We start from the raw sequence: 12,141 nt of genomic DNA on the forward strand, positions 1-12,141 counted from the left end.
TGAGCCACAGGGGCCGCCCATGCCTGCAGCTTTCTGAGTATAAGTTAGTGTTTTACGAAAAGAGATATGAAAAAAAAACAGCAAAACAGGAAATGGGGTAACAGAGTCCAAGGATGATTAACTCCAATGTCTGTGTCCACAGCTCACTCCTGGGATCTTGACTCTAACTTGACTCTGTCACTCCACTGTCCTCACCATCACCTGGCCATGTCCTCATACCCTGGATGAGAGCAGACATCCGCTTACAGCTAGTTCAGCCTGACCACAGCCCTGCAAGTGCCCCCTGGCTCTTCTTCTTCCCGTCCTCCTCCCACAGAGGACTCCTCTCTCTTCTCCCCCACGCCACTGTGGCACCTGCCCCTCAGCTTTCTTGGAACCATCCCAACCTGTAGCTCCCCCACCCACCAACCAACTAAGGCCACTGCCCTGGGAAGCCCCTTCTCTTGTGCACCAATATCCCCCTCTCACAGCCTCCAGCAAGGCCCTGCTGACTCTCCTGTCCCCAAAGACCCCTCCTCTTGACCTTGTGCTCCCTGCCAGCCACCATCCCATTTTTCTACTCCCCTCTGCTCCACCCCTGTTCCTCTCCTTGTTCTCTATAGCCCACCAGTCAGGCTGAGCCTTGCTGCTCTCAGCCCTTCCCACCTGGCGTCAGCCCTGCTACCTGTGCCGGCCTCCCGGGGCACTGGGAGCTGGGTGCTCTCTGGGTCTCCTTCCCTGCACAGGCTGCTCCTCCCCTCCTCAGCTCGCCCCTGCAGGCGACACAGGGTGAACACTGGGTCTCGCACTCGCCCCCAGGGACTGCAGGTGTGTCTTCACAGGCCTTCTAGTGTCACAACTCCCATTTTATTTCTCTAACTCGTCTTTCATAGACGTTTAGACTCTGGTTCCAACCACCTGCCTGATGCTTCTGCTTAAACAGCCAGGTGGCAGCTCAGACTCAGCACCCTGCATTGGCAGCACAACCCGACTCTGCCTTCCCCACGGCCTGCACCTTCATATCCCCATGTCCACTGATGACAACGCCACGTTTCTACTTGTCCAAGCCATGAGTAAAGGGAGCTGTCCTTGACTGCTCTCTTTACCCCACACCTAGTGCATCAGCGCAGCAAGCTGGCAGCACACACAGTATACACACCCAAACCTGCTGCCTGGCCGTACTCACCCTGGTGTCACCACCACCTGGTTTGGTCACTGTCCCTTCTCTCCCAGATCATTGCGAGAGCCCCACCTGCTCTCTGGCTAACATCAGGCCCCTCTGCCTGCCCACCTGGCCCTGGCACCTATCTGCTCTCAGTACATGAGCCAACACAGTCCCTTTACACTCCTTGCTGTGCAGCACCCCCAGCACTCCCTGCTCCCCACTCTGGACCCAGCCCCTGCCTTGAAGGCACGGCACACTCCTGAATGCACAGCATGCTCCTGCCTCAGGACCTGGCCTTCCCTCAAATGTCCATCCACTTCTTCAGATCTTTGCTTGAATGTCAACTTCTCAACTGCTGCTGCCTTGACTGCCCCTTTATGAAACTCTACCCAGGCACTCGGAGCCCCACAGCTCATCACTTTCCAGCACACTGTGGAAGTTGGGGGTGTTGCCTGTCTGCCAACTTCACTGAATGCAAATTCAACTGAATTGGGGGTTTTCTGTTTTTCTCAGTGACACAGTTATCTGGAATAATGCCCGGTACACAGCAGGTGCTCTTTCTCTCTCTTGCTGAGAGAACGAATTGTTCTATTTCAGCCTTGGACTGGTTTGTCATCCTCTCTGCTTTATACATTATTAGCTAAGCTCCCCTGGGGTGGGAAAGATTTCTCATTAAGAAGTCATTAAGCCTGGGACACCATTCTGGTGCTTGAGCTGGTGTGAGCCCCCCAACCACTTCTCCTGCAGAGAGGGGCTGGGGCTCACGGTCCACGGCCACACCACAGTGACGCTGATGACCAAAGTCCAATCTCTGTGCTGACGAACAGGCCCCATGTGACATGGGCTCCAGGAACCACAGCAGGGAAGGTCCAGGCCCCTAAACGCCTGGAGGACTGTTCACTGTGACTCAGAGCAGAGCCTGGCTGCACCAGGACCACGCAGGCCCTGCCCTCCCCAGGTGCCCACCTTGTGTGTGCTTTGTCCCCACAGCCCAGAAGAGCTCGCTCCGTGGGGCTGCACACTGGGAAGAACCAGGGGAGGGATCTGGGCTCTGCCACAGCCAGCACCATATTCTCAGCAAATTATGGAGGGTCTGCTATGGACAGGCCACTGACTGGGCTTCTGAAGGCCCAGTGACACACGAGAAGGGAGAGACCCAATCTACTCTAATCTGTGAATGGCTGTCTGGCACATGGAAGGAGGCTCCCCACAGAAGCACTGTCTCAGATACATTTACGTCCAGATGCAATATGGAGATGGTCACAGGCTAAGGGAGTGACTCCCCTTTTGGGGGAGCATTCAGGTATCACCTGTCCACTGCACGGCCAGCACAGGATGTCTGGTCACCTGGTAGTAGTGAATCAGTTCCTCTAGCTCATCAGCGTGAATGACGATGTGAAGGCCACATAGCTGTGCAAGGTTGAACTGCTGTCCGTCCATGCAGGCAAAGCACACCTAGAGGGGAGGGTCAGCAGGGACGTCACAGGGCAGGACACCATAGCAGTGGGCTCACAGGGCGCTGCTGCAAATGCAGAGACACCAGCAAATGGGGCTTAAAAAGTCAGATCATGAGGGTGTGGGAAAGACAGTGCCATATATAACCTGCAGGCCACGGGGGTGTTTGAGACCGTGGAGAGAATAACCCCACCTGGGATTACAGGCGTGAGCCACTGTGCCCAGCCCACACGGGTTTTTAAAGTATGATGATGCTTACAATACTGATTAATTCCGTGGTACCAAGGCAATTGCCAGGAGCTACTTGGTCTGACACAGGTCTTTCCGGACCTCTGCTTCCAAGCATAAATACCAGCTCAGAAGGTTCTCTGAGCTATCCCAGAAGATTCAGCCCCCCACCTGGACAAGAGGCCAGCACCGAGACTCATCCTACTGGGAAGAGTGTGGAGTCAACAAGAAGGCCTGCTTCTGGAGATGCTGTCCGCCTACCTCCTTCCAGGTCTGTGTGCTATTGGCCTTGTGGCTGCTGTCCACAGCTGCCTGATACTCGCCGAGGTGGACTAGGGTGGACGCCAGGAGGGCAAAGTTAGAGACACTGCTGTATAGCAGCTTGGCGGCCTCGTACATGCCCTCCTTGTAGCAGCGGTCTCCGACCTGGGGATGATGAGGCAGCCCTGTTGAGACGATCTTCAGCGAGAGCTTTCTCAGGGCTGGTTTGATGTTCCCAGGGGGCAGAGCCACTTCCGACCTGCTGGAGAGGTGAGCCTCCCTCTGAGCCCACCAGCTGCAACGAGCTGCCCAGAGACCAGAGAATGAAGCGAGCCCCCAGCCCTGGACGCCTCCTCCACCCGCCTGGCCTGGCCCTGCACACCGGAACTTCAGGCTTGGCTGTTCCCTCCCAGACCTGTAGCCCAGGGCTGGGCTAGGAGCCGAGCTCTGCAGTGTAATGGATCTTGTGTCAGGCACCACCCACCAGCCCTAGTTCCTGACACCATTTATAAATCTTTCGTATCCTCTGACCATTTGTTTGGTTTCCTCTGAGTCCTTTGCTCTCAGGACCACATCTTGCTCCTGACAACAGCCAGGCAGTGCCATGGCCATACCCCAGACCAGGGGTGTCCAACGTTTTATTTCTCTGCTTCACACTGGAAGAATAAGAGTGTCTCGGGCCACAGTAAACAAACAGCACGGATGGCAGGTAGTGAGCAAGGACAGGTCCGTGTGTCCTTTTTGTAATATCTGACACCACAGATTATCAGAAAGTCCTCAAAGAATCAGCCCATGGCCCACAGGCCACAAGTTGGGCACCCCTGCGCTAGACCTTGGCCGAGAGCGGTCAGCTCTGGGACCAACCGTTAGAAGTACCCTCTGTCTGCCCAGCACCCTTCTCCTGACCAGCTCACTGTCCTGACTCCCTAAACCCCACCAGTCCAGCAACCTGGCCAATTTCCCATCGCTCGGCCACCCTGTCTGTATCCGGCCAGCGCCAGTGCCCAGCTGGTGCCTGTAGAGCCTGCTGGCTCCTGGCACTCACCCTGGACCCTACTGCTTATTCTCAGTTCTTCCCAGGACCAGTACTCTGCACACTCCACACCTGCGGCCTCGGAGCCACACAGAGACAGCAGAGCCCCACACCCTGACCACTGACCTCAGGGGGCTGGGAGCACTCCCACCCTCCTTCTCTCTCTAATATGTGGCTTCTCTCCCTGTCAGCTGCTGGATAGCCCTTCTTGCCCCAAACCTCCAACAACTCTTCAAGCTGAGTGTCCTTCATTTTCCCAAGAAGACAGAAGTCATCAGAAGAAGCTACCAGGATGCCACTGAGGCCAACCCCCCTGAACACAAGGCCCTGCCCTCTGCCCGGGGTCAGTGTTGCCCTCTATGAAGCCATGCCTACGAGCTCAACAAACCACTGTGACTTTCCCCAGGTTAGAACCAAACCAGTCCTGTTCACTCTTTCCTCACTGGGCTGGGGCTGCCCGCCTCTTCCCCACCCCCCTGCAGAGCACACATCTCACCAAGCTGTCAGGTGTTTGTGAGGCTGCCCTGACTCTTCCTCTCTGCACCTGCTGCCGTCAGGGCCTCTGCCCGACTCTGCCAGGGCCAATGCTTGGTTCCCAGACAGATGCCCACCTCCCTCCCACCTCTCCCCGCTGCCTGGCTCTGGAGGCCCCAGTCTTGTCTGCACCCTCTTGCTCTGGCCCTATACCCCTGCCATGCTCTCCCACATGGGTAGGGGCCATAGGCATCCCCTCTACCCCAAAGCCCGGCCCTGAACATCTCTAGTCTGGACTTCTCCCAGGCCGAACTCCTATGTCCAGCTGGACAGAGCCACGTGGTAGCCAACAAACATGAGTCCTGACCCCCAGGCAGTCTCCACACAGAACCCCCAGGCCCCACGACCTGCCCTCGCTGGTTTCCTCTCACAGCATCAGCTCTGCCTCAAGACACATCGGAGCAGATTATGCTTTACTTACCCCCTCCTGTCAGCTGCACGTCCCTGCCCCTCACTGGCCTCTGTGCCTGCCGCTCTATCCTCTCTATCACTCTGGTCTTCACCCCCCACTGTCGGTTGCACGGTCCTGCCCCTCACTGGCCTCTGTGCCTGTAGCTGTACCCTTGCTGTCACTCTGGTCTTGGAATGTCAGCCAGATGGTTTCTCCTGACTTGTGATCAGACCATGTCCCTCTTCTGCTCAAACTCCTCCAGTGTCCCCAGGGCAGCAGCGAGAGTGCTGATGAAGACCCACAGATCTGGGCCCATGTCCACCAGTGCCCACATCTCTCCAGCTGCCACCTGCCCTGCACACACCCAGTGTTCCTCGGGGCCCTGCACCCAACCTGCTTTCTGTTCTTGGGGCTCCTCCCAGAGGGGTATAGACTCAGCACCCACCAGGGGCCCTGTCTGAAACTGGGACACCCAGCCTCACCCCCAACTTCACTTCTTTCCTTCACACTCGCCACTTCACACGCTGCAATATCATCATGGGTCCTGGGATCCACATGGGCAGAAATCTGGCTCCTCCACAGCCCTACTGAGGTACATAGCTGATGCTCAACAAAACTCTGGTGATGATTATGTAAGTGAGGTCTTTACCACAGAGGGCACTTTTTGTGACTCCTAATTTAAAGGAAACACAGGGAAAACAACATCTGTGTGGGCAGTGGGCTGAATTGGGCCCCCAGGCTGCAGGAGGACTGCAGGGGGCGTGGGGCAGCCAGGCCTCGGGGCCACCACCAACACAGAGGCAAAGAGCCCAATAGGCCCTCGGCCTGCCCAGCCAGCCTTATGACGGAGCTTCTGCCCTGCCCTGCCCTGCCACAGACTCTGGAGAAACCTGTTACTAGTTCAGAGGGAGGTTTGGGGAAAGGGTTTGTTTCCTATCATTTTAATTAATTTTCTAATTTAAAGGCAAAATTTTGGAAGTTACATGGGTGTATGGTCACTGATTAAAAAAGAACTTTTCAAACACAGGCAATTAATAGGAAAATAACATGCCCATTCCACATCCGAGAGTCGTCTGCTGTTCTCGTCTTAGGAAGTTTTCTAGGCATGAAGTTTTTAACTTTGCTTGAACTAATTTTGAAAGGTTTTTCTATCACCAGCCAGGATTTTATCCTTTGTTTGTTTGTTGTTGTTGTTGTTGTTGTTTTGAGACAGGGTCTTGCTCTGTAGCCCAGACTGGAGAGCAGTGGTGTCATAATAGCCCACTGCAACCTTGAACCGTTGGGCTCAAGTGATCCTCCCACCTGAGCCTCCTAAATAGCTGGGACTGCAGGTGTGAGCCAACATACCTGGCCTAAATTTATTTTTATTAAGGATAAAACCCCTCAATTTTTACAGTTTTAATTTTTTCATCTGGGATTTCATTTTGATTACAGAATTCCATGGCATTTTAACTCCTGTCTAAACTTTAACCTAATTTATTTCCAACAATTACTTGGAACTTAGTTTGAAATAAACAAATTCAAAGTCACATTAGTGCTATTTATTTCCATGAATTGTGTGCTCTTTCAAGAAGGGTGTTGGAATTGACGTAGACGTAGGGTGAGAATACACACTATCACCTCGTCACCTCTGTCAAGGTTCTCCAGGGATAACATTTCACCCACACGCCGACTTCACGATTATTTAGATCTTTCTTTTATTTAATAGTCTTCTTTGTTAAGGTTTATTTTAACAATTTGGTTTTATTCCTTTTTGTTATTGTTGCACAGGCTGGAGTGTAGTAGTGCAATCACAGCTCACTGCTATTACCTTGAACTTCTGGGCCTTCTCAGCCTCCCAAGTAGCCGGGACCACAGGCCTTTCTTTTCTTTCTTCATCTATCTATCTATCTATCTATCTATCTATCTATCTATCTATCTATCATCTCACTCTGTCAGCCAGGGTAGAGTGCTGTGGTGTCATAGCTCACAGCAACCTCAAACTCTTGGGCTCAAGTGATTCTCTTGGCTCAGCTGAGACTACAGGTGCCTGCCACAGCAACTGGCTAGTTTTAGAGACAGTGTCTTGCTCTGGCTCACACTGGTCTTGGACTCCTGAGCTCTGGCAATCCACCTGCCTCGGCCTCCCAGAGTGCTGGGATTACAGGCGTGAGCCATTACACCTGGCCTCTTTTTTTTTTTTTTTGGAGAGAGAAAGTCTTGCCATGTTGCCTGGGCTGGTCCCAAATTCCTGGTGATCTTCCCACCTCAGCCTCCCAAAGTGCTAAGATTACAGGCGTGAGCCACCGAGCTGGGCCTTATTTCTATTTAGAAAGGAACATTTCCTTCCCCACTGAATCATGTGATCACGGCTGACATCTGAGAAAGCTATTAGTTTTTATATTTTATGCATCCTATTACTAATTCTGAGTTAAACAGTTAGCTTTCTTTCCTCATGGTGAACAGAATACCTACATGTAGGTCCTCACATCTCCTCTTCTAGGAGGACCACTCTGATGTGCACAGACAAGGGAAGCTGAAACCCCGCAGCTCTGCATTCTCCAGCAGCGCCCCCAACGTGGTTCCTAATTCCTCGCACAGCTTGTTTCTTCCCATCATGACTGCACAGCATCATGATTCTGCTCGGCTCTAAGGAGTGTCCCTGGCTTCAGCCAGACCATGGCAGCTCATAGCCCTGGGGACACAGCCTACCTGCTGGACATGGGCGTTGTTGGGTCCACTGATACAATCTTCCAGTTCAGACAGATGGCTGGTTTTAGCCAAGGCAAACATAAGTTCTATCTCTACGTAAGACTCACGGCCCTTCTTCCTGGCCATCTGCAGGAATTTAACTAGGTCCTCCCAGTTGTCTAAAGACAGAAAATAAAGACGGATCAACTCAGAGCTGATAGTTTCAATCATGGGCTCAATTTCTCCCTTTGTGTCCTCAGCCAGATGCCTGAGAACTCAAACCAGGCAATGTCTAGAAGGCCTCCACTGTGCCCACAGAGCAGAGCCCCATCCCAGGAGGGAGCCGGTGAGGGGCTGAGCCACATCAGGGCTGCCCTGCAGACAGATTGCTTATTCCAGCCCTGGAGAGGCCGGGGCCACAGTCAGCTAGAAACAGCAGCAGGTCTCCAAAAAACTCTGGGTCTGAGACGCTGAGCTCAATGTTACCACAATAGTAGTATCTGCTGTGCTTAAACTGCCTGAGTGCGCAAAAGAGAACCAGGGCAACCTGAAGGGCTGGATTATTTCCTCAGACCCTTTTGGAAAGCTTCAGAGATGAGCGCCCTGCTATCTCTGAGTGCACAGTACGTGGAGACTCTGAGGGTCACACGTGGGAAGTGGAGCCCCACAGAAAGATGATTCACTCACTGCTCCTGCTGGCCGCCTGCACAACTTCCACGCAAGAGGAACGGTTGTCCGCTCTGATGAAGGAGTCAATGGCTTCCTTCACCAAGTCTCTCTGGAGTTGGGCTCGAGCCAGCTGACTCCACACGGCAGGCTCACTGCATCTCTCTGCAAACTCATAGGCTCGGTCTAGGCTTCCGATGTCCTCGATCAGGACCTAGGGACAATGAGAGAGAGGACGTGCATTCTCCTCAATACCTGGCCAGCTCCAAGGAACAGAGAGACTTTTGCTTGGCTCCCTATTCTGCCTCAAGTTGCACGACCATTTTGATTCAGTGCAAAACAATTCTGTGCTAAATATTTCTCAGGTGAATGAATTGAGAGATGTAAGAGCTGTCATGTGGGAGGGGACACCAGACAAAGAGGAGACGATCCAGAAAAGAGGCATGAGGGGATGGAGCTTTCTGGCTGAAGTTTCTGGGCCAGGGTAGGACATGGATGGGACTTCCTCATGAGCTTGGAAGGAGAGACAGCTCAACCGAGCACAGAGCCTATAAGGCAGCTGTGGGGAATGAGACTGCTCAGGAGGCAGAAACAGGCTTGCTGAGCTGCGGTGACGCACACTGACATGTGGCCGTGGAGGAGCGGTGGCAGCAGCCCCCTGTGCAGAGGGGGTCTGTTTCAATGCCAGGCTAGAGCCTACATGTGGGTGCAAGAGAAGGGCTTCCAGATCAGAGGTGTCACCGGCAGGTGCAGAAAACGGGAAAGGAAGAGGAGGGCAGTGGAGAAAATGGTGAGAGCAGTCACAGTGAGGTGTCCCGTGGCTTTCAGCTGATTTGCAAACACGAATCAGAAAAGGCTCATGGACTGGCAAGAAAGGGACATGGCTGCAGGGAGGAGTTCCTGGGGGAGGTGAAAGGCAGGACAGGCAGGGAGGGCTGGCAGGAAGCCCCCCGCTGAGAAGGCCTGGTGGCAAAGAGGGTTGGGGCCCCTGTGACAGCAGGACTTGGGTCCAGGAGAGCTGCTGGACTGACAGCTGGACAAGGAGCCGGTGGGCTGTGGAGGAGCAGAGATGAGCAGGGTCTGATACACCAGGGCTGGAGGGGAGCTCGGCTCAGTAGAGGGGGCTCCTCCAGCAGGTTGTGCCCAGCAGCCCACCTGGACTGCTGAGGTGTTCTCGTCAAACTTGCCGAAGATGGCGAAGGCCTCCTCATGCAGCCCGCTGCTGAGGGCGATGCTGGCCATGTCTGGGGCATCATAGTTGTCTAGGCGGCTGTCGTACTCCATGACACGTGAGCGGTCTGCCTTGATGGCGGTCAGAATCAGCAGGTTCTGGAGATTCCTGAGGAGAGGGGTGGTCAGTGCGCACCATAGGATGAAGGCTACAGAAGTACTTTTTGGCAGGTCACGTAGCCCAAACCCTCAATTTTTAAAAAAGTAATTAATGTACACATTCAAGACTCTAACAAATAGAAAACAGAGTATTTGTGAAGTACGTGGGCTCTCCAGGAAGCCCTGGGTGAGCAGGGGAAGGGAGTCTGAACAGTGTCAGCCACTGAGGGCTGCTCTGGCTTCTCAGGAGCCCCTTTGCGGCCCCCACTTCAGAGTCACCTGTTTTTCACAACTGCGTCTCTACAATTCTTTGCAATTCTTTAGTTTCATCACATCCACAACATCACTAAGCAATATAGGTAGTTTTGTATGTTTTTGACCTTAATGTTGCTTTTTTGTTAGTTGACCATACTAATGCATTTTTATACAATTTTTCTTTCAGTCTATTCAAAAACATGGAACAAGTCAGACCAAGATGCAGAGGCTCACACCTGTAATTCTAGTGACTCAGGAGGCAGAGGCAGGAGGATTGCTTGAGGCCAGGTGCTCGAGACCAGCGTGGGCAACATAGGGAGACCCCCGTCTCTACAAAAATGCAAAGAACTAGGCAGCATATATATATCTGCAGTCGCAGCTGCTTGGGAGGCTGAGGCAGGAGGATTGCCTGAGTCCAGGAGTTCAAGGTTGCCATGAGCTGTGATGATGCCACTGCACTGTAGCTAAGGCAACAGAGTGCATAGTTTGAGGCAAAAAAAAAAAAAAAAAGAAAGAAAGAAAAGAAAAAGAGTAGCCCACAGCTAATATCATAAGCAACAGTGAGAGAGTGGTTGCTTTCTCCGAGGACCAGGGCAAGACTCAGTTGTCCGTTCTCACTACTTCCACGGAGCACTACACAGCAGGGCCTCATCAAGGCAAATTTAGGCAAAAATGACAGAGATCCTCATTTTGTGTCTCCTTGACAGATGATGCGGCTGAGATCTTGCCGTGGGCCCACCTCCTGCCTTTCTTCTCCCCACAGGGCCGGTTCAAATGCTCTGCTTGGGTTCAGCACCTGTGGCTCAAGCGGCTAAGGCTCCAGCCACATACACCTGAGCTGGTGGGTTGGAATCCAGCCTGGGCTCACCAAACAATGACGGCTGCAACCAAAAAATAGCCAGGTGCAGGAGAATCGCTTAAGCCCAGGAGTTGGAGGTTGCTGTCAGCTGTGATGCCACAGCACTCTACCCAGGGCGACAGCTTGAGGCTCTGTCTAAAAAACAAAAACAAAAACAAATAAACAAACAAGAAAAATGAAAACCAAATGCTCTGCTTGGTTTCCACTATGCTAGTGTTTTCCCTCATTTCATCTTCCACACCCCACTTTTGCTGGTCATGCTGTGAATTCCTTCGCCCAGCTGTACCTCCCTTTTCTTTATCATCTTCACGATACAGTTCTTTAGTTTAACACAGTCCTGTTGGCTTTTTACTAAAGGTTTATGGTTTTTGTGACTGGCTTATGCTTTCCTCAGGTCATAAATATCTTCTTCTTTTTTTTTTTTTTTGAGACAGAGCCTCAAGCTGTCACCCTGGGTAGAGTGCTGTGGCATCACAGCTCACAGCAACCTCCAATTGCTAGGTTCAAACAATTCTCCTGCCTCCACCTCCCAAGTAGCTGGGATTACAGGCACCTGCCACAACACCCAGCTATTTTTTGGTTGCAGCTCTCATTGTTGTATGGTGCACCCGGGCTGGATTTGAACCCGCTAGCTCAGGTGAATGTGGCTCGTGCCTTAGCTGCTTGAGCCACAGGCACCAAGCCAGTATATTTTTCTAAATACAGTGTAGAAGCTAAAATAGTATAATCTTGCCTTTTACATTTAAATCTTTTCATAGTTACAAGATGCCCAACTTTAATTTTTTCTGTATGGATGACCAATTGTCCCAACACCAATTACTGAAAAATCTACCCCTTCCTCCAGTTTAGCCAGCTCTGTCATAAATACACATGGGTATATTCCAGGAACCTTTATTCTATTACAATGGTCTGTTTTAATTCTATCTCTTTGCCAAAATCATCGTGTCTTAATTTAGTTGTATAGTAATTGTGGTTAGAGTAAGAGTTATTTTCCAACATCTGCCCATCTCTTAGGTAATTATGATTCACTTTGGGAGCAACTGGACTATTTCTGGCATTTTGTCCCTGTGGTTGAAAACCTCTTTGTGGGCTGGGTGTGGTGGCTCATGTCTATAATTCCAGCACTCTGGAGTGCTGGAGGATTGTTTGAGCTCAGGAGTTTGAGACCAGCCTGAGCAAGAGTTAGCCCAGACCTACCAAACGTAGAGAAATCTGCCAGGTACAGGTACCTGTGGTCCTAGCTACTCTGGGAGGCTGAGGCAGGATTGGTGTGTTTTTTAAATAAATATGTATACTCTTTTTTTTTTTTTTTTTTT

At 52.0% G+C, this 12,141-nt stretch overlaps 1 protein-coding gene across 1 annotated transcript in view; it reads right to left on the bottom strand.

The window, feature by feature from the left end:
* Positions 1–12,141, bottom strand: part of CLTCL1 (clathrin heavy chain like 1) — a 141,502-nt gene that overhangs the window by 14,974 nt on the left and 114,387 nt on the right. The window contains 5 exon segments of the mRNA XM_012812677.2: positions 2,492–2,599; positions 3,089–3,253; positions 7,738–7,895; positions 8,404–8,596; positions 9,538–9,724. Coding sequence (XP_012668131.1) covers positions 2,492–2,599; positions 3,089–3,253; positions 7,738–7,895; positions 8,404–8,596; positions 9,538–9,724 — 811 coding nt within the window.

Source organism: Otolemur garnettii, unplaced genomic scaffold (assembly GCF_000181295.1).
Source record: "Otolemur garnettii isolate 467f Iridium unplaced genomic scaffold, OtoGar3 scaffold00218, whole genome shotgun sequence".
NCBI lineage: Eukaryota > Metazoa > Chordata > Mammalia > Primates > Galagidae > Otolemur > Otolemur garnettii.